Source organism: Heliangelus exortis, chromosome 18 (assembly GCF_036169615.1).
Source record: "Heliangelus exortis chromosome 18, bHelExo1.hap1, whole genome shotgun sequence".
In the NCBI taxonomy this organism is placed as follows: domain Eukaryota; kingdom Metazoa; phylum Chordata; class Aves; order Apodiformes; family Trochilidae; genus Heliangelus; species Heliangelus exortis.
The window spans coordinates 2,045,239-2,066,949 of NC_092439.1; the positions used below are offsets into that span (position 1 = coordinate 2,045,239).

At 40.1% G+C, this 21,711-nt stretch overlaps 2 protein-coding genes and 1 long non-coding RNA gene across 16 annotated transcripts in view; 1 reads left to right on the forward strand and 2 right to left on the reverse strand.

The window, feature by feature from the left end:
* The window catches only part of NAT10 (N-acetyltransferase 10), a 37,812-nt gene extending 28,018 nt beyond the window's left edge, over positions 1 to 9,794 (reverse strand). For 4 of the 5 annotated variants that reach the window (XR_011729557.1, XR_011729558.1, XM_071762531.1 and 1 more), the window contains exons 1-17: positions 9,565 to 9,791; positions 8,276 to 8,367; positions 7,427 to 7,598; positions 7,005 to 7,127; positions 6,688 to 6,749; positions 5,848 to 5,962; positions 5,444 to 5,551; positions 4,943 to 5,076; positions 4,549 to 4,642; positions 4,100 to 4,198; positions 3,405 to 3,541; positions 2,729 to 2,853; positions 2,298 to 2,448; positions 1,745 to 1,841; positions 853 to 969; positions 633 to 734; positions 457 to 531 (exon numbers count right to left, since the gene is read on the reverse strand). Coding sequence is in view for 3 of the 5 variants with exons in the window: in XM_071762531.1 (XP_071618632.1) it covers positions 457 to 531; positions 633 to 734; positions 853 to 969; positions 1,745 to 1,841; positions 2,298 to 2,448; positions 2,729 to 2,853; positions 3,405 to 3,541; positions 4,100 to 4,198; positions 4,549 to 4,642; positions 4,943 to 5,076; positions 5,444 to 5,551; positions 5,848 to 5,962; positions 6,688 to 6,749; positions 7,005 to 7,127; positions 7,427 to 7,598; positions 8,276 to 8,367; positions 9,565 to 9,672 (1,911 nt within the window). In the remaining 2 variants the exon portion in view is untranslated. Of the gene's footprint in view, positions 1 to 456; positions 532 to 632; positions 735 to 852; positions 970 to 1,744; positions 1,842 to 2,297; positions 2,449 to 2,728; positions 2,854 to 3,404; positions 3,542 to 4,099; positions 4,199 to 4,548; positions 4,643 to 4,942; positions 5,077 to 5,443; positions 5,552 to 5,847; positions 5,963 to 6,687; positions 6,750 to 7,004; positions 7,128 to 7,426; positions 7,599 to 8,275; positions 8,368 to 9,564 lie in introns of all 5 variants that reach the window. The other variant, XM_071762530.1, reaches the window with a different exon arrangement.
* LOC139804862 (uncharacterized) lies at positions 9,793 to 16,501 on the forward strand. Of its 5 annotated transcripts, XR_011729576.1 has the most exons (4): positions 9,816 to 9,886; positions 10,322 to 10,481; positions 13,463 to 13,553; positions 15,372 to 16,501. It is a non-coding gene; the product is annotated as an uncharacterized lncRNA (long non-coding RNA). The 5 variants fall into 5 exon arrangements; XR_011729573.1 differs by having other exon boundaries at positions 9,793 to 9,886; positions 10,282 to 10,481; positions 13,463 to 16,501; XR_011729575.1 differs by having other exon boundaries at positions 9,815 to 9,886; positions 13,463 to 16,501.
* CAPRIN1 (cell cycle associated protein 1) overlaps positions 16,280 to 21,711 on the reverse strand; it is a 29,165-nt gene continuing 23,733 nt past the window's right edge. For all 6 annotated transcript variants that reach the window (XM_071762542.1, XM_071762540.1, XM_071762538.1 and 3 more), the window contains 5 exons: positions 21,453 to 21,603; positions 19,936 to 20,130; positions 18,628 to 18,728; positions 17,970 to 18,033; positions 16,280 to 17,570 (listed from right to left, as the gene is read on the reverse strand). In XM_071762542.1, coding sequence (XP_071618643.1) covers positions 17,506 to 17,570; positions 17,970 to 18,033; positions 18,628 to 18,728; positions 19,936 to 20,130; positions 21,453 to 21,603 — 576 coding nt within the window. In that variant the 3' untranslated portion in view covers positions 16,280 to 17,505. The remainder of the gene's footprint in view (positions 17,571 to 17,969; positions 18,034 to 18,627; positions 18,729 to 19,935; positions 20,131 to 21,452; positions 21,604 to 21,711) is intronic.

Sequence of the window (21,711 nt, forward strand, 5' to 3'; positions counted from 1 at the left end):
GGACACTACAGAGTGTCCAAAATCACAATGAGAGCCCAGTTGGTAGTTGAGGAGTGTGTAATAATTCTGGGTGTTTAGCTCTGACACAGAAAATGCCAAAAGCCAACATGAACATTTGGAAATCTCATAATAAATATCACTGGATTCTTATTGTTCACTGCAGCCTGGGGTGCTGGCATGCTACAGTGCTGCCAGGATGTACTGAGAGGACAATGACAGGAGCTCTGGTTTGTCACCCAGCCCAAGGAGAGCAGTGTCTCCCAGCCTGCTGTGGCATCTGACCACTTCTTAGTGGCTAACCTCAATCTGTTACTACCTCTGGCTCACACCCAAGCTTAAAATGCTAAAAACTGGAGCAACTGAAACGTTCTCCTTGTTCTTCAGCTCTGCCTGTACAGCCATTCTCGTGGCACCACTGCTGACTCCTCACAATAACTGGGTTCCAAAATACTTTACCCCCTGATAATCCGGATGAACCGCAATGCGAACAACACGCCCTCCAGAAAGGCTCCCAAAGTCTGGATCTTGGAACTGCAAAAGAGACAGAAGTCAGTTTAAAGAACACAGATGGGTACTCTAAGAAATATCACTGAAATTTATCCTGGGTGTGGGGACACAACTGAATTATTCACCTGCTCTGAAATGGTCCAAGGAATAAGATCACCTGAAGCTTTTTTCCCCCTAGAAAGGCTGTTCATGATAGACTGGCGAGAGATCTCTCCCTCCAAGCACACCTGGCAGAGAAGGTAAAAGAACATTCATGGAGAAAAAGTGTTTTCTCCTCCAGTCACTCTACTACAGCAGAATCAAACACATGCTGAACAGTTCACTAGGTGTGTGCTGCTCTCCTACCTGCACGACAGCAAGGACTTCTGGTAATGAGTTCTGGGTAGGTGGAACAGGTGGCAAAAGGCAAAAAAGATGATGGGCAGGTGCATCAGATAGCATCTGGAGATCATTGGGTGAGTTCTGGAGGATAAAGGCAGTCAGGAAGTTGAATTAGAAGAACTTGAAAGTCTGGTGTAATGCTAGTAGGTGACCTCTAAGCAAGACTCTGTTTTCTGATTTTAATTATTAAGAAACTTAGAAAGTTATTAAGAAACTTGGAAACAGTACAATACTTATGGATGAAGAAGCCTGTAGGCCAGTTCATGGCTTTTACACTACCAGACAGCATCTGTTTTTCCCAAATGAAGCCTCTTGCTCTAGTATGCACAGCACTGAACATTCTATTTTTATATAGCTACTTATGTCTTAGTCTACCAAAACTTAAATATCTTTCTAAGTGTCAGACTTTTAGTGCTCTGTACTGCAGTAATTATGGATTTACCACTCACATTTACAAGTCAGCCATGGTCTTCAACCTTGAGATGAATTATTACTCTTTCAGTAGTGCAATGGAGCTACTCTTTTGGCTAACTTAAGGCTACAAAAATATAGCAAAGAGAACTGCAAAAGAGATTCATCACTGAAACTGCTTTGAAAAGACTGTAGGCTCATCTAGAACTTAGTCTCCAGAATTTCTCAAGATAAAAATATTCCAGGTATCTGTAAACCCAGCATATTCAGGCAAGATGAAGGCAGAGATCTTCTCAGAGAAGGAAGAATACCCACCTGTATGCAACAAGAAGCAACTGAAGCTGCTGAGAAAACCTCAATTAGGACAATTCTGCTGTCCGACCAAGCACTGGTCTTTCCACAAAATTCCTACCTGAAATTTTGAGAGAAGTAGCACAAGCTTTACCTTGTAGTGTGAAGCCACATAAAGGGCCATCAGTCTCTGCAGAAAAACTTCTGATGCTTTGTGGTAACAAAAAAGTGTGTCTCTATTTACGTAGTATCTAAACAGAGGAGTTAAGGAAACAATATCCTTGGAAACCAGAAAGAAAAGTTCCTTGTTGGTTTAGAACTAATACTGTTGGGCTACAAACCAGCTTGTGCTCTTAAGACTTTACAGCTCAGTGTATTGGAATAGTTGACTGTGCAGTGCTCACAGCTTTCACACCCTTCAGCTGCAAAACTAAACCTGTTGACAAAGGACTTCATTCAACCCTTCCTTAGGATTGTCCCTGCAGTAAAGCTGGAGTCTGGTAGTGTCCTGGTAACACACACCTGGTCTTATAAAACAGTGATAAGAGCTTAAATCCAGAATTATGGCCTTAACAGACTTTTGACAAAAGATCAAGTGGTGAGGTTATCAAATTAGCTGCAGAACCCATTATTAATCAGTTTGGAAAAGGCTCCCTCACCTGAAAGCAATAAATTTTGATCAGAGCACAGCATCTGGGTAAGGATACAGGTCACAAGTCTCAGGCAGTGGGCAGCCAGAGATAATTCTGGTGATGTTGAGACAGTCCAAACACAGGAGATCATTTAGCCACTTTTCAACTGGGTCACCAGGGGCATATCTGATTGATTCATGGAGGGAGACTTCATGCAACGTACGAGCTGCAAATAGAGGGGAAGAACATCTACTGTTGGAAGTTACAGCTAGCAAAGAATCCAGTAGGACCAGTTCCTTTGAAGACCTCCCAGGAGATTATAAAATCATTACTTGCATAGCTTGCATCCCTTAAAAACATTTACATCTGAAAATCATGAGGAAAAAAAGAGAGTTTCTTCATTTTCCCATACCACTACCCTCCTACAGCTGGAGGACACAGGAGACACCCACAGTCAGCACCAGAGATCAAGGTTAGACACCACAGAGCAGAGCACAGTGCAGTACCTGAGGCAAGTTTTGCTGTAGCTGTAGATTTGTTCTCTGCTGTCATGGTGACTTGGGTTTGTGCACTCTGCTGACGGAGCTGCTGGATGAGCTTCAGAGATAGTGACCGACCAGTGCCCTCATACCTGAAAAGCAGAAAACCAAAGTCTGCAGCAAATAACCAAATATCAGCCCTGAGCCATGGGAAAGCTCCAGAACAGAATTAGGTTCCCATCAGAGCTATGAGCTGTTCTCAGGCTTTTGAGGGTCTCAACCATCTGTGAGAATCACTGCCTTCTGATGTTGTTGTTGACAATGCAGGACATGGCAGCCTAACCTGTCACTTTCTTAGACATATTTCCTCAATTTTTCCTCCATATTCCTCCTTCCTTCTACATTGGAAAGAAGATGATATTCTGCCCTTCATGCAGGCTGCAGAACCCTGTTTATACATTTGCTCCTTGCAGCAGAACACAAAAGGTGCAAGTCAAACACTTAATAAATCCACAGTGGAACCAAACAAAAGGAGCAAGTTCAAGTACTGACTCCTGGTTATTTCAGGGAGAGTTCCACAACAGATCAAGAATTATCATGATGTAATAGTGCTGAATAAAAAAAATGTACTGTAGATAAGAAATAGTCCACCAGCACTTGCACAACTGATTTCCCAGGCAGACAGTTGCTGCTCAAGCCTTACCCATTGATTGTAGAGGCCATGAAAACCAGGTAAGGCCCCAGCAGGTTTTTCACCAGGGGCAGAGGGATGGCAGCAGCTTCATCAATCACAACAAGTTCAGCTTGACCCAGTTTCACAGAATCAGCAGGGTGTATGTACTGCAAGGAATGAGACAACACTGTCAGTTCAACAACAGCTTGTCTGGAAATTAATGAAATGTCAGAGATGGCAAAGCTGGAGCCCTGAAAAAACTGTTTGTTGTCCCTGTTCTCCAAGACCATCAAGCCAGAGACTGAGACACGAAAACAGTCAGGAGAGGGTTCACATCACCCCCACAAGGACTGGGTCACACGTCTTGTTTTGCACATTTGCACACAAAATTATCTGCAGAGACCATGAAGATATAGGAAATCTATTTACTAGAAATATATGCTCTTCCTTCACTGTTTCTTTCACTTGCCTTTGCTTTTGTCTCAAGAAGAAACTCACATTCAATTACCAAGGGAGCTTTGTAATCTACAAGTTACTCAGAAAGAAATAAGATGTTTTATGAAAGAGTCACCAGAAAAAAGTGTCTGCTTTAAAGCAAAATCAATCAGGACAGTAATAAATTCCACGAAATAAACATGCTTCAAATCAAAACGATTGCAGCAATGGTAAGGCCAACAGTTAAGAACAACAAGTAAAGAGCAAAGAGTGCAGAAGAGGCTGGTTACCTGGATGGTCTGTCTGTGCTCCTTGAACACATTCACTCTGACAACAGCCTTGTTAAACTCTGGATTTAAAGACTGAACAATTTCATAGTCCAGGTGTTCCTGAAACAAAACATTGCTCAACAGTAAGCACAAGCCAAGATCTAAAAAAAATTTGGTTATCATCATCAAAATATGCCTGCTAACAATACATTTTTATTTCAGATTCTAGTTAAAAGTTCTTAAAAGCTTAAGAGGTCTGAGAAATGACAAATTATTTGCTTAAAAACTACTTAACAAAGAAACTGATTTTCCCAACTTAAAAACAGAGAAGGGATTATGATTCATTTTTGCAGAACCTTCTTAAAAAGGCTGGTAGCTAATATATGTAAACAAAAATCACAGATGAGATACAAAATCCCTCCTAACCAGGAATTCTGCTAAAGTATTGTAAAACATCCTGCCCTCCTTACCTGATACTGCAGGGCATCAAAGCCTTTAAATATGAACTCAAAAAGAGTGTGAAGGTTATCGGGACTTGGAGATGTTACAAAGATATTGGAGTAACTGCAAAGAAAAGTAAACCAAGAGTTTAAGTCCTTTTTCTAACAAATTTTATATATACATACTAAGAAGAATACTAAGAAGAATGTTTTCTTTATGGAAGGGGTTGATTTTACCTACGAACCAAAATACAACAGATTCATTTAGGCACTTATCTCACTTTTTTATGCACAATTATTTTGATGTTTAAAGACTGAGGTTTTCTTATTATTATAAAATAGAAAAACTTGAACTTCGGTGTATGGATTTTTTGGTTTTTTAAACTCATGGATACAAATAAAGTCTGGGAGATGGATCACTCACCCAAAAGCTACTGCTCCAGCAATAGCCAGTCCCAAAGCAGCAGATTTACCCCGTCCCCTGGCTGCTGTCAATGCCACAGTGCTCCGCAGAGTCTTCTCAGAGATGGCTTCAATGAATTTCAGAACTGCTTTTGCCTGGTGGTTAAAAGAAAACAGAAAACAAAAATCAATTTGTGTTTAAATTGCTCCCAGACTTATCACGAGTATGTCTGCTTTGCTTAAACAGGAAGAGAAAGACAAGATGGGAGAGCTGAACATTAAAACTCAGACCAAAAGAAGTGCAAGAAGTGGTAATCCTGACCCAATGAGTTCTTGACATTACTCAGGTTGAAGCACAGATCAGCAATCAGTAAAGCAATTTTTTTTCCTCATATCCAATATAAACCTCCCCTGGTGCAACTTGAGATGAGACACACGTGCAAGATGAAATGCAAACATCAATACCTAAGGTGAGCTGTCAAGGACTGAGTACCTCAAACTTACACTTAAACATCACACCAACCTGATCCAGAGTTTTACAGCCATCCACCAAAACTCCTACAGGCTGTGTGTCCTGCAAGCTCTCCTTCAGTTCTTTCAGCTCCAAGTCCTGTGGCCGCAGGCTGTCTTCCTGTAAGCACAGGATTTACCACAATGGGATTAGTAAAGGACACTTTGGGACAATCACACTTTGGAGATGTCTTCCAGTACCTTTTATTAGGCAGAGAAAGCTGTGACAGAAAAAAAAATAAAAGGAAAGACAGCTTTTCAAGCTACAATTTTTGCAGAACTTTCTGCTTTCTTTCCATGAGACCATTACTTGACATAAATCAGGATGAAAGAAAAGCTTCCTCTTTTTAAAAATTTCAAAATGGTCAACTCAGATCAATTCCTCCCAAGGAAAAGCAGCTGACATTGCTTACTGACCTGGGACTGTGGTGGAACTGGTGTGATGTTTGCAACATGACTGGAGATGGGCAAAATATTCAGCTGATCATCGATGACCATGCAATTTTTGCAGGAAGCCAGAGACAGAATGAACCTGAGCAGTCAAACAAAGGCAGCTCCATAAAATATTAGCAACACAAATGCATTTAGGTAGTTAATTTAAACTCTTTTCTAAACCCAGATACAGTATTTACAGCCACAGCTGCTTATAGCTGGACTATGACGTTACAGATGGCAATGTGCCTCTTTCCATAAAATCAGGATGATCTACACAAAACAGACTTAACATGATTTCTTCAAAGAAAAATGCTAAATAAAGACAATCTCCCAAGAGAGAATTTAAACAGGAGGTAGGGACATGGAAGTGTAAGATTTGAATACACAACAATTATGATGAGCACTGAACCTCAAAGACTGCAATCAGTGCTGGCTTATTAATCCTTCTAATTTCTGACATCACATCACCACCAGCACACTAAGGAATAAATCCTGCAAACTGCCCATGCCTAGAGCCAGGGCTCAGTCACTCAGTAAGAACTGCTTATTCTATACCACAAAAACAGAGAAAACACCTTTACAAGACATTTGTAAAACCACACAGACTACTGCACACTGAGAAAGTTTGTATAGAATTTTTGCCAAAATTTTGTCTATAATTCTTGCAACCATAAACTGTATTCATTTCCAAAACAGTTCATGAAAACTGCATGGAATTCCACTGCAAACCTAATACTTTCCTAATATGAGCACACCACATTGTCCCAGATGCTTTTCTTAGAACAAAAAAACCCAGGATCCTTCACACACTTAGTAACTTACCTCTCGTTAAACCGTCCTACAACATCCTGGTGAGCCTCTGTTCTGTACCGAGAATGAACATCCTGAAACAAGAAGAAAAAGTCAGTCTGGAGAATGGAAAGCAGTAACAGTAACAGTGACACTGACAAGATTGTTACTCATGGGACAATCCAATTTTCTTTTTTTTTTTTTAGAGTCTCCCTTTCCAACAAAACCACATCCCAGATAGGATTCTGTTTTTCTGTTTGTTGTGAAATATCCACATTTTCCGAATCCTTCTTAAAAATGTACATTTCCCATCAATATTTCCCACAATTTTCTTACTTATTCAAACATACCATGGTCATTGTATAGAGCTGCTTCAGTGAGTTCATAGTTCTCAGGAGAATCACCACAATTCCACCCCCCTCTACTGTTTCAACAGTTCTAGCCAGCAGGTTTGGAGTCAAGGCTTCAAAATCCTAGGAAATAAATAAAAATTCAAAGTTGCCTAGAACTCATTATTACAACTAACACCTACTAAAAGGAGAAAAAGAATCTAAAAACATTACTTCCAAAAGCTTACTTTGCACTTGACATTTGCATTAGTGTCCCATTAAAATTCTACCATTCTATCTCACTCAGAAAACTTGTAAAACATCCCTAGGCCCTTACATCATTGAAGTAACAGAAGCAACAAACACTGTTCCTGCAGCATTGAAACTGAAAGCAACAGACACTACTAAAATGTCCTTTTTAATTCAGAAGTTTAATTCCTTACCTGAAGAACACACATTCCAAAAGTGTTACCAAGAATCTTATGAGTTTCATTGTAATAGCAGTAGCGAATATTTGTAGCTGCAATAAATAACTCAAAAGGATCATCATCTTTTATGTTCAAAGTCCCACTTTTAATCTTCTTCTGTAGCTGTCTCATCCTTTTCTTCCGGTGGCTGAAGAACAAAATTATACAGAAGTTTTCTTGGATAAAGTTTTTTTTCTTGGACATACACTTCTGTGCATTCAGGCCTACGTTCAAGTAGTAACTGGAAGTCAGACTCAGCCTCCAAGGAAAAAAATTTTGGACCACAACTGCTGCTTTTACAATATGTTCCCATGTGCCCTCAGCCCAAAGGGGTGGGTATCACACAGAACCAGCTGGTTTTGAAACTATTTGGTTGGAATTATGCAGCTTCAGGCAACATTTCCTTCCCGACCTTGTGTGCCGTCTGTCAGTACACACACAAATCTGAGAATTTTAAACACTTCTTCAAAATGAAGCAATTATAATGCTTAATCTGCATTCAGTCCTAAATATTTCTAAAGCTAAATTTCTAAGGAATTAAAAGTTTTGGCCTTTTGAAGTTAAAAAGGTGTGAGAAAGATTGGTCCAGAACAACAGATTTAGTGTTAGAGCTACAGAAAGAAATCAGAAGTACCCAGTGCTCGTGTCAACTGTATTATAGAAACCAAATTTCAGTTCTGGAAACCCAAGCTTCCTGTAGCTCCTCCAAGAACTAATCTTGTTTCTCTTTACAACTGAATCATGACACCTACACTCAGCAGGCCAGTGACAGAGTTTTTCCTTCATGCAGAGCAGCAACCATAGAAGACACAAGTGATATCTTACCTGCTAAAGCCCAGCTCCTTTTTGTAACACCATAGCACAGAGGGTCTGGCCTTTACAGTTGCTTTAGACAACATGTGATGAAGTATAACCACCTGTCAAAACACAGAAACCTTGCTCAGCAGCCATACTCACAACGTTAAAGAGCAAAGTCTTTTTCTACACTGGATTTTACAGCTGTTTTCTACCAAGCACCCATGTGCAAAACAGAGGGATCCCTTGACATGTGAATGTTTTGCTCCTTTTTACACAGATCTGTGAGTCTATGACTTCTCCAGGGCTGCATGACATTGAAGACACCTTATTACATCTATCATTTCCTCAGCACTCCTCTTTGGCAGAGCAGCTTGCAATTGCACAGAGTCGAGGCGATTATTTTTGCTAAATACAGTTCCTGGTATCTGTCACTTAGTATAGATCAGCACAACATTTTTCAGACTTCTTCTACCATTTACAAAGATTTCATTTTCAACTTTAATTCTGGTAGTCCACCTCACTCCTATGGAGCCTCTTCATTCAGTCAGCCCACTCACATGCTGCTTTGGAATCCAGCTCATCAGGATGTGCAGAATTCACCCATCCACTTTCAAAGTTAGTTAATGACAACTTTATTCTACTGCCACCCAATCAGCTCATTATTTCCCAAGTGTCTGTTTTTTTTTCTTTGAATAACTACCTTGTCTTACTTTCCTTAGAAACTGGAGCTAACGGAATTGACTTATCCTAAAACACTACAGTCTTGCAGTCCTGTTCTCCCCTTTCCACTCAAAAACCTCAAGTTTAGAGTCTCTGAAGAGAGACGAGTTTAGTGATTAATTTATTTCACACAACGTTACCAGGCAGGTCCAGTCCGAGTTGGGGTGTGTGGACACCTGCGAGATGTCAGTACCTAACACACCGCTTGAGAGCAACACCCTGACACAACACAACTGACAGGAAAAAAACATCACGCAAGCCAGAAAATTAAACATATCTTGCCTCGGTTAAAAAAAACCTACTCCTGTTTGCCTGAACTCGCTTTTATTCAACGTTCACCAGCTCCTCACACAGGAGATGCTGAGGGACGAAGTCTCCCCAGCCCCCCCTGGCGCCTCCGCGCCGCGCGCTGCCTCACAGACGCCATCGCTCTGCCTCATCCTCGCCGGGCTTTAACTCCGCATTTACTGAGGAAAAAACCGGTACCGGGGGAATTACAGACCCGGTACCGGCTTCAAAGCCTCTGTTCAAGATCAGCACTTCCCCTCCCGCCCCGCAAACGGGGTGAGCTGCCTCTGCCCGCCGGCATAAGCTACCTGATCCTTGCCGCGGTCGCCGACCACCACGAAGAGGGCCCGCTGCCGCTCCGCCACCCCGTTCTCGATCAGCACCCGAATGCGGTTATCCACTTTCCGGCGCTGCATGGCTGCGGGGGTGCTCGGACCTTCCCCTCACGGCCCTTTCCCCCGTCCCGTCCCGTCCCGCCCGGTGCCGTCTCCTCAGGCGGCAGCCGCCTTCCCGCCGGCTCGCGACAACCCGCGTGCGAGAGGCGGCGGGCGGGAGGGCGGGGCACGCGCGCGCCGCTCGCCGATGGAGGGCCCCGAGGCTGCCGGCGCCGTTCGCCTGCGCTGCGGATGTGTATATATATATAAAATATTTTATTTCAATCTTTATAAAGCTATTTTCCACACGGTAAAGCCGCAGAGGGATTAAGGAAACACACACGGATCAGAATCTCGACGGTGAGTTTATTAAAGGCGCCGGTTTGGCCGTGTGAAACCTCCCCCCCGACATGGCTGCCCCTGACTGGAAAGGGCACCCGGGAGATCGCTGCTCCTCACAGGGAATCCTGCTCCTCACAGGGAATCCTGCTCCTCACAGGGATCTCTCCTCCTCACAGGGTTCTCTGCTCCTCCCAGGGATCTCTCCTCCTCACAGGGATCGCTGCTCCTCACAGGGATCTCTCCTCCTCATAGGGATCGCTGCTCCTCACAGGGATCTCTCCTCCTCACAGGGATCGCTGCTCCTCACAGGGATCTCTCCTCCTCACAGGGATCGCTCTCTCCCTCCCAGGACCTGGGTCAGGGAGTACCTGCACCCCGTTTGAGAAGAAAGTGGAAGGAAACCGCATCTTGGTTCTGACAGAAATGACAGCGAGATAGAGAATGTGGCACCGGATTCACCAAGGCCTCGTCTGAGATTGTCACTGTGAGAAAGTATAGAGAAATAGAAGGTAACTGCTTAAATAAGGAGTCTCCATCTGTAAGGAGTTTTGGAAGCTACTTTTTAAAATTACCTTTATATCCTCAATTACATATGACGTGTGCCACCACCACTTAGCACCTGGAAACACCTGGAGTCCTAGGATGGATTTGGAGAGTCCTAGAATGGGCTTGGAATCCTAGTATTTCTAGGAAAAAAAAAAATTAAGATGATCATGACCTCCAAGACCACCCTGGCTCTCAAAAATAAGAGACACAGAGCAGTCCAAAACTCCCACATCTCTTCCATTTGTTTTAATTCAGTGACTTTCCTCTGACTGCAAAAAGGGGCTAAACCAAACTTCAATGGCAACACTGGTGGTTACTTTTTTAAAATTATTGTCCTAAAAGAAACTTGCTTGCAAACCCCAACCCTGTTAGAGTAAACAGGGTGTCTCTCATGATTCAGAGAAGGTAATTCCATTTCCACATACTGTGGGTCTGCATAAGTGATACACTGTGGCCCCAGGTGTCTTTTGAGGAGTGAAAATGGGCATTTGTATAGAATATTCCCATAGAAACATGAAAAATAACATCTTTAGGACATGTTATCATCAGATACTAAATTATGAAATCTCAAGACAGACCAGGAAAATTCCCAATAAAACTACGTAGCTTGTAACATTTGAGCTCCACTCTTTAATAAAACCACAGCTTTTTAAAAGTCGTCTATACAAAATCCCAAGTTGCACAACTGCAGAGCTGCAACAGGAAAACAATTCATCAATCTGGCTTGCTTTAAATTCCAGTGAGTTTTCAGAAGCACTGAATTAATTCTCAAACTGATAGAAAAACTACTCCTAGTAACCTACAATCTGTAACGTGAACCTTCCAATACCAAAGTTGAGCCAAGCTATTTGCATAGATTTATTTATTCTTAACTTTTAATACTGGGGGAAAAAAAAAAAAAGTTCTGAACTTAAAACATTTGAACAAATGAAGTCTTTAAAACCAGGTAACATCATAGGAAAAAATGTGTTTAATACCACTGGATGTGTTTTGGGATAATATACTTAGGTTTTAAAATATAGTAAAAATATGAGAAAACTATTAATATCATAAAGGCTGTAGAACAGTGTTTTTTGAGGACGTGAACCCAGGAAAACCCAGTTACTGAGACAAAACCACCAATGCAACAGAAGTGTAGCAAGACAATTCCTTAAGGTATAGGTAAAAGATTTGTTTAAAAGGGAAGGACATACAACATTTAAATAGATTTATTTTTCAAGTGTTTACATAAGCCATGGACCAATTTGTTTTAAATGTTGAGTTAAAGAACTGCAAAGACATATATACAGGTATGTTTAAGGCCATCAGAAATTTTAAACCTGACAATTAACTAAAAGGTAATTCTGAAGATTTACTTTATATGGTAGATGCATTACTAAAATTTATTCTAAAATTGAATAGCTTCAAGAAAAAGAAATACATTTTCATTTAATAAAAGTCTAATGGATAATTACTAAAATTTACCTTAATACCAAGATTTCAGGTGTACTCTTGATCCAATATTTGAGCACATTTTTATAGAAAGGAGAAACTGGCCATCATAGCTGGAATTGAGCTAGTTACACCCATCATTTTATGAACATTAAAGTGTGTGGGGAACAGAACGTAGTTTTACAACTAATGGGTTAACTGCAGCAAGAGTGAACACACATCAATTTAATTCAGAACAAAATGTCAAGTTAGGCCAAAGTTTTCCTAATACAGTTCTCTAGAGCACTGCAAAGTGCTTTAGGATCTGCATTTTAGAAAACAGTTCCCTTCCCTCCATTAAGGCTACAGAGCCACAGAAAAAAAAAAAAAGAAAAAAAAAAAAAAAAAGAAAAAAAAACAGAAAATAAAAATGTTAATAGAATAGCACCTCATCCCTTAGAGAAATCATTTAGAATATTAAGTTTCTCATCAGAGAATCACACACCACACCAAAAAGTTCAGTAACATTTAGTTTCTGAAACCTTGTAGGAACAGAGGCAGAAATCCAAGATGCTGCTTTTAAGTTTTCATAGAAGTGTGCAAGGGTCAGGGGCTCACTCTCATGTAGAGGAAGAGACACAAAGTTTCCTCACTACAGCATCGAGCTCTTCTTTTAATGTTAAGATGGTTTGAATGCAACATCAGATCCCAGGCAGGTAGCTACAGTGGTTCTTAAACTCATGGAACCTTTTGGAAAACACATCAGGATGAAAAACATTTGAAGGTAAAAGTGAGCAGTATCTGCAACTCTGGAAGTCTGAAGGACCTTCCCCACCTCTTCCCTCTGGAAAAACAAATTGGACTAACAAAAACACAATATATTTTTTTCATCTGATATTAAATAAGGGTTATAAGGTTTTCTGAAAGTTCATGGCAAAGTTAAGTTACACCACTGACTGCAGCACAGCCAAGATTGATACAAGAACAATTAAATCACACAGATGCTGATGTTGTGAACAAAGAAATAATAATTTTGTCATTTAGAGAAAAAGGAAACTACAAAGTTTTGCCATGTTTGAGTTTCCAGTTAAGTTCCAGACAGCAATTATAACCATATTTATCCCAGTCTCAAATAAGGAAATTAACTTTCCAAGTTCAATAGGAACTTTTTTGTTCAGGATCATTTCCCTGCTTGCTCTTCAGATGAGGCACTGATGTTTTGGTCAATCAGTGGTGAAGAACCCACTCCTTCTGTTGAGCTTTTTGATGGTGCCAGCTCAAGCAATTAAAAACCCTTCCAGTCCCATCCAGACTCAATGCAGAGGGAACACTGCAAGAAGGGGAGACATGAAAGACTAAAATAGAGTCTACTTCATAGCTGCTAACCTCAACTCCAGCTAGAAATCTGTGTTCTCAATCAAGACCAGTTTCACATGAGCAAGAGGGATGATCTTTTGCTTTTAAGATGTGACTGGCAGCCTCATTAATGGGGCTGGTTAATGAGCAATGTTCTCATGTCCCTTCCTATCCACAGGAGACTTGGGATGGAAGAAAATTGAAGAATGCAGCACAATTTTGTCCATTGAGCTGTGATACTTGTAATGAATGGTTCTTGTGAAGGAGAGGTAAGAAAAGACAACTACTCTGCTTAGGCAATGCCAGAACTGAAAAAAAAAAGAATGGAAAACCAAGCTTTTTCTGACCAGTTGGTTTTGGATCTTACTCTGCTGGACCACAAAGGTTTACACTTATTTCCTTTTAATCATACCCAGTTTAACCACTTTTTCAATAAAATTTCTAGTATTTTCAATACTTGGCTAGAGGAAAGCCTTTTCAGTAACTTTTCTGTCTCCAAAGTAGTTACTCAAATGCCATCTGGGGGGAAAGAAGGAAACCCAATCCATACTCCAAAGATGCATATGAAGGTAACCTGTAACCCAGTCAAAGAAGCTGCCTAACAAAAAAAGGCCAGCAGGACATTTTGAGAAGACACATTTTCCAATTCTTTAACAGTTATAAAGTCCCAGCAGAATACATTAAGTGGTAATTGACAGGTCAGAGTTCCTCTTCCAACTATTCTGGATGATGTTATTATGCTTCACTGATTGCTACAAACAAAAGAAAAGTATCTTGGAAAGAAAACAGGCATTGGTGAAGTCTGGAACTACCTCCACAGCAAAATCTGAAAGTTGTGTTGGTGAAATTTCTTAAAACCACAGCCTGCAAAGAGGGAGAACAAAGAGGTAAAAGGTGGGACCTTGGGTATGACACACTGGCTCACGATTTCTGAGTTAAAATATTTAGGTTGCAGCATGTCTAGGAAGGGTCTAAGTTTCCCAGACACAGCCAAAATTAGGTGGAAACACCTGGAAACTCAAGTCATTTATAAATTACTCAAGAACCCTGCATTACAGCCAAGAAGAAGTCAGATGCTGAAGCTAGAAGCTTGTTCTCACACCCCACTGTTCATTATTACAACCTAGTATTAGGTGATAAAAGCCCCTGCCAAAACAAGTCTGTATCTTAGGCTGCCCTAAGTCATCTGCTATGCTCCCAAAAAGACTAATTCATTAAAAATCAAGTAAAACCACTGAAGGGTGCAACTGATGTGTCTACACACAGGCTCAGAAGTAGCACTTTCACTATGCTCACTCTCACTTCCCATGCACTGAGTCCTAAAGCAGCACCTAACTAGCATAAAACCAGCTCTGAAGGGCTCTGCAACAGAACCAGCCCAAAACAGCCATTTGGCCTCAAAATGATCACTTCTTATGACTGTCCTTGCTCAAAAGGAGAGCTTTTTCAAAGAGAGTGCTTGTGATCTGGACATTACCCAGATCTAGAGCTAAATTATGGAGTGAAAATGCTTGTAAGATCCCCTGAACAGGCCAGAAAGAACAGTCAGTGGCTCCAAGTGCCATACTGGGACTCAAGGCAGTTCAAGTATACTGTTTATTAGATGTATTGAGATTAAAGGAGTCAGTGCAAATTCCCAGATGAAACACACCTAAGTTTCTGACAGTTATAACACACATCCCTCAATAAGTGTACAGTAGAGCAGCTACTCTAAAGACCATTTTCACACATGAAAAGGCTGACAAAATTGTATTTCAATTTAATTTAGCCTCTCAGCTACCCGATGGTTTATTAATAAATTAAAAAAAACGAAGATCAAACCAAAGAAACCCCCAAAATAACCCGAAAACCCTAAGTGGAATGTTCTAATCCATTCAGTGGTCTTTAATTCAGTATGCTGCAAGTTTACTGCCAAACTACAATTAGCTATTTAAGAAGCAATTGGTGTGCAATGGAAATTGCTGAATAGCTTGTCTTCTAACCAACCATTTATAAAGTAAGCTGATGCACAAAACCAAAATAAAAGAGTTCACTGTTTTCCTACATCAGTGTAGCATTAAAAGGTTTGTCTTTTTGTTTTTTTCCAGTTAAAAAACAGCTGGGACTATTATCTCAGTAAGAGCTTCATAAAAAAAGACACAGAACAGCAACTTCTCACCAGACTGCACTTTATGTCGTTCTACTGGTATGGAATGTTTCTAGACCTTGACTGAAACTTCTGCTTCTAGCCATCAGCATCATTTGAAGATGTCTGGTATGTAATATTGCCTTCATAAGCTTAACACTTCTCTCAGTAAAAACCTTTTTCATTTGTGCTCTTCACACAGAACATGGAAAAGTGGTATTCCCACCTATCTGTATGGAGTTTCAGACTATTTCACAACAAAGACAAAAAAATCCAACAAAGTTCTGAAAGTTCAGTTATGATACAAAGTAGAAATGAACCTCTCAGTGAAAACAACCTTCAGTTTTGTACAGAACAGTTCAACAACTGTTCCTTAAATTTCACTTTCCCACAGGTAGACATTATTAGATGACCAATATTTAACATATATATAGCACTTTTCTTCTTGCACGTGCTATAGAATGCAACAGAACTCCCAACACCTCTATGGAGGCAGCTATCCAAATATTCTCCCCACTGCAGAGAGAGTGCATGTGCACAAAAGGTAGGCACAAGTGATTTTCCAAAGATTATACACCACAAGTATGCAGTAAAGCTTGAATAAGACTTGGTATTTTCCAGCTCCTAGTCTTATGGCATTTTGTTTATACATTGCTGCCTTGATGAAAAGAAATGTCCATAAGAGAAAAGTTGCCCAGAAGTCACAGCTATTAGAATGAAATAAGAAAAACAGGAAGAGGGTTTACATCTATTCAGGAAAAAAAAAAAAAAAAGAATCAGGGGACAAAAAACCCCCAACCAACCAACCTTCTGAAATTCACCCCACTACATTAAAACTTGTTTCAGTCGTTGAAAACCAGTGTTCCAGGATACCATTTTTATAAACATGTTTTATTTGTCTTGCTTATACCATTAGAACTGTAACTGCTGGCTGTCATTTCCCTTAAAAGGGGAAATCAATTCAAACACATATTGGTGCTTTTCAAAAGATAGCAATTAAAAGGGCAGCAGCAGCGGGCATTTGAGATTTCTTAAAACCTTCAAGGCTGCAGGAAAGACAAAAAGACATGTGACCAAAAGTGTTATGATTATCCATTAGAGATTTCCATCAGTACCGGCATCAGTTATTTAGGTGATAATACAGCAAGGTCAAGTATTAGTGACAGACAATGTCCAAGTCATAAGGAATGATAGAGAATACCAATCCTTACAAAAGTCATTGCTATCAAAGAAACTTTAAAGTGTTTCAAAGAGATATCTAAATACTTCACATCAAATATACAGTGGCCATCCAGGTTATATCTCACATATGTTGCAAAATTTTGATGTGCCAAATCAAAGCCTTTTTTTTTTTTTCCTCTTTTTTTTCTTTTCTTTTTTTTTTTTTTTTTTTTTTTTAAAAAATTACATCATTACACTAGCAGTTATGCAAGCAATCTTAAATCCTTAGCCACAGTAAACAGGGCCCTGGTGATGAGTGCTGTAGCTAAGGGTGCTGCTTCTTTTGTCAAAAACTGGCTAAAAGCCTATTTGTTATTTAGGGAAATATGCATTACTATGCATCTTTAACTGTTCAGTGCTTCAATTTAACAGGAAAAAGTTGAAATGCAGTTGCTCTACCAAGCCACACTTCACTTTTCCCATCCTTTCATGGAAACTTTTAAAGTTTTGCCAACTGCCACCACAGTAAATCTTTACGGATTCGCAGGTTTTATCCAATTTTGTTACATTGCTTTTAAATGTCAGAAGTGAGTCTTTGCTTTTTCCTGCCACTTCAGTTAACCATGGAGATTGGATCACCCTGAAAATTGCCTTTGTTGCTTTACTCTTAGCAAGGGTGAGGAATCTGAATCTCATGTGCAAGGCTCAAGATGATGCTTAGGACAGAACATGCAGAGTAAACGTTGTTTCGTTCTTTTCCATATCCAGGTAATATAAAGCTGGCAACTGTAGTCCTGTCATTATGGGTAATGAAAATAGTCCCTTTACAACAAACTTCCTGCAAGGGAGAACAAATAGATAATAACTCTTCTGGTAACATGTATAGTACACTGGCCAGTGTGTTTTTGGCGTTTAACATAATCCTGTGAATTTATTTAATTCACTTGCTGAGCATTCATTTGAGGCATCCCTCTGTTTGGTCTTGGGGGCCCTCCACGACCTAGAAAACATACAAAAAGGCACTTGAATTATGCATAAAATCAGGTTGTTTTTAAACATTTCTAAATGCTCTGGTCTAAACTAGGTAAGACTCAAGTGTGTATCTATCTAAACTAACTATGGCTCTAAAAGCTCCTTCAAATCACAACTCAACAGAATTCTTCACAACAGGCAACTAAACTTCCACCACAAATTCAAAGGATCACAGTGCTACTGAAGTCACAGGGACCTCAAGAGGTCCTCCAAGTCCAACCTCTGTTCAAAAGCAGGGTCAGAGACAAATAAGCTTATTCTTGTGACCTGAATAAGAAGTGAGGTCACTCTTTAAATCCCAAACTTGAGAAGTCAGACTGAAAACTTCGATTCAGCCCAAATCAATTATTCACTAATCAGCAACTACCTCTGGGAGCTCCCCGAGGTCCACTTTGTCCAGAGCCACGCTTGAAATTCTGTTGGTATCCATCCTGAAGCAAAGCAATGAAAAACAAAATCAAAACTTGTTAAAAACCTGGAAATTTTGTTGTTTTTCAGGAGGCTATTAATTGTCAATAAAATAAAGAGCTTTTAAAACAATATGCAATGACAAAACACCTGTGACTGCAAGATACAGCACATTATTAGTTTAAATTTATCTCAGAAAAATAAATTCTTACACCTACGAGTACCTAGCAGGAAAATTGAAACATACAACGATAAATTCTCTCTCCAATTACAGGGTATGTTGTTCAATGTAAGAAATGCAAATTATATTAGTAATGAAAATTAGTTTTAATGGATTTAGGCTGGGTTTTTTTCCTGACAAATATTTAAGAAAGAGTTCTTTATAATTCACTCAACCTTGCTAATATCTGCAGAGATCAATCAGCCAAACAGAACACGTTTCCCAATTACAACCAGCTATTTAATATTCTGCCATTTCTAAATACCTGTTTAGTACCTGAAACCTTCAAGATTAAAAGAAGTACTTGGAAAAGTTTTCACTAACAGATCTGAGTGCTTTGTTGAGAGGTGCTTTTTTCCTTCTAGTTCGAGACTGTCAGAACACACCAGTATCTTACCCGCTGGTAGTTTGAGTAATCCCGAGGAGCATTAAACTGGGGCTGTGTGTAACCACTGTTTGGAGTGTTGGAAAAGGAAGGACGGTAGCCATCATATCCTCCTAAGGAACAGAGCACAAGTCTTTCATGTGGAAATGACAGCCTGTTACATTATGTTTCCATATAAAAAAAAAAAAACCAACATACAGTTACAGCGTCTTAGCTAAACCTGAGGAAAACTTCCCCTTTAATAGGTACTCGCTACCTGCAAGTCAAGTAACTGCAACATCAGTGCTAATATTACAACAAGTATGAAGATCTAGTAACAGCTGGGAGGTGATAGCAATTCAATGCCTTTCTCTAATAATCTGTATTTTGATTTATGCAACATTCAATCCAGAGCCAGACATAATCCTAGGAGCTAAATGTACAGCTGTGACCCAAGCCTGTAACAACCAACTCAAGCAAGAAGCTGCTCCTAAACCAAGACTCTCCTGAATGCTGGGCACCATGTCCAAGGACTGGTCCAGTCCCATGGGTCCAGCACTTGTAAACCAGGTCAATTTTAAGCAGACAAATAGTGGATAATCACTGCATTCCCTACTACAATCACCTGCATTTTTGTTACACAGGTTTCTCCTCTGCTCTCCAACCATAGTGGGAAAACAACAAGGCAAGAGCACATACTACTGTACCCATTGGTCTAATCCCAGAACACATGACAAGGAAACCATCTCTCTCCCATTCTAACATGCACATCTTGCTAACACTGACAGCCACATCATCTCCAGGAATTAAGGAAGCTCTGATTTATCCAGATACACAGAAATCATTCCTCTGTTCCAATTAATTGCCTCAGAGTAATGACTTCTGAACTTTGGTTCTTGTATTTCTGCTTTACCCAGCCTATTCTCAACATGAGGAAACAGAGAACACTTAAATATATTGCTTCTACCATAACTGGAAATAAAAAACTATTTTGAAATATCAATTGGAATATGAATTTTTCACTTTACAGTTGCGAAATTGTTGGATATTTCTGTGTTTGATTACAATTAAAGTAGATGCTTAATCAAACACTAAACCTTCAGCACAGAACAGAAAAAAATGCTTATTTACATCCTAGTAACAAGCTTTCACCTAACCAAACATTTAAAATAAAGCTGCTAAAGTTAAGGTAAAGCAAACGAAATTTTAAATACACGTTTAAGTATCTGTACAAAGACCCTTCCTACAGTGTAAACCCAAAAGTAGGTCAGTTTAGCACTTGGCATGGTGCTTCTGGAAAGAAAGAGGAGTCAAATGACTGAGCTGAATGAAGGTGTTTACCTCTGAATCCATTCGCCGGTCCCCTGTAACCGTTCATCAAGCCACGAGCCCCACGAGATCCCCCACGGGACACTCCTCGGCTGTTATAGTAAGGCTGACTGTTCCGTGGGAATCCAGTGTTCTGCTGGGGAGGCTGCTGGTGGTTACCTGCCACTTGGTGACTCTGGTCCGGGGAACCATGGTAAGTACCAACCACTATTGTGGAAGTGGAGAGAAAAAACCCAAAGTATTAAATTCCATTTATTCCCACGTATACTCGCTTTCAACTCAAAATTCAAACCTTTGACTCAACACATCACAAACTAAATGCAGTTAGGTGTAGCTGTGTCAAGTTGAGAATGATGGGAACATTTTAACAGAGCTGCCATTCTGCCTGCACAGGCTGGGGGATTCTTTATGCAGGACATGTTAATTGAAAGGCAAGAGCAGGATAGACAGCTTGAGGCCATCTGCATCTTCCAAGTGAGGTTACTTTCAAGTGAGGCATGCCACAACATCCCCACTTAGATGGATTATTGGGAATGAAGTGGATCACAAAAGTAACCTGAGGTCTACTGGCTCAGTAAGTGTAATAAAAAAAATTAAATTCTGTACATGAGCAAAATAGCTGTAAAATTTAGCCTAATCCCTAATGCTGAAGTAAGATGTCCAAGAAAATTTCTAGAGTGAAAGTGCCTCTTGTACACAAAAGGCACCACAATTTTCTGTCTTCTACCCTCAGCCACAGAGCTCCCTACTCCAGAGTTTCCCATTAATTCTTGTGGAATGCATGCAGTGGTCATCCTTAGCAGAGTTTAATGTGTGCAGGTTTTGTTGCAAGGCCACAATTTCCATGTATTGACAGTTCCACTCACTGTTACAGTAAGTTAAGCATTTTATACTACATGGCCCACTTTCAGCACCAGCATTCCATAGTGTCTTTCTGCCTTGTGCTGTATATGGCTCAAAAAGCATAAACCCAGGATAATCTGGTTCTCCTTCTCATCAACCCATAACAGTATCCCAGTTTGCAAGGAAATCAAATCTCAAAATCATAATCAGTTGTAAAGATCCAGCTCTTCTTCCTTACTCCACCTCCAGGAGTTGTTAGCACTTCACCCTCGTCATCTCTGTCCTGTGTCCTTCACTCAGAATCTCTCTCTGCATCTGCAGATTTTCTCTCAGTTGTGAGACAACCTCAAGATTATCAGAGCAAATATTCAACTATGCTGTTTTTCTTTAGAGTGATCCTTTCTCCTGTTCATGTTTTTTAAACCCATATAAAACTGAATCAAATGGCAGAATTCTATAAACAGCTGGAAATACATACACTGAATTTCACCCCTGTTGGATACTCAAACCAAGACAGAACAAGAAAAACCAGAACAAAACTAAAACAAAACCAGAGGTAATCTTTGCAAGACTAGGAACATCTTAGACTGTGTGACATGTTTTGATACATCATCTAGGACTTCACAGCCTGATCATCTGCTCTTCTGAAGCTACTGTCATTTTAGGTTTTGCTAAAATGAGTTTACCTGTCTGGAGTTGTTCTTGCTGAAGATCTGATTGTTCTACTTGGTGAGGCTGACTGGAGAAACTCTGGTTGTAACTGGCCTGGTATTGATTTTGCTGCTTAAGGGTTTCTGGCTCATTAACAGGAGGAACAGGTGCATTCATGTTGAATACCTACAATGTTAGAAAAATAGCTCTCTGGTCCAATTCATTTTTTTTACAATTCCTCATTGCATGATGTTAAGAAGTATGCAGGTCTGAGAAATGTGAATAACCAAAGAC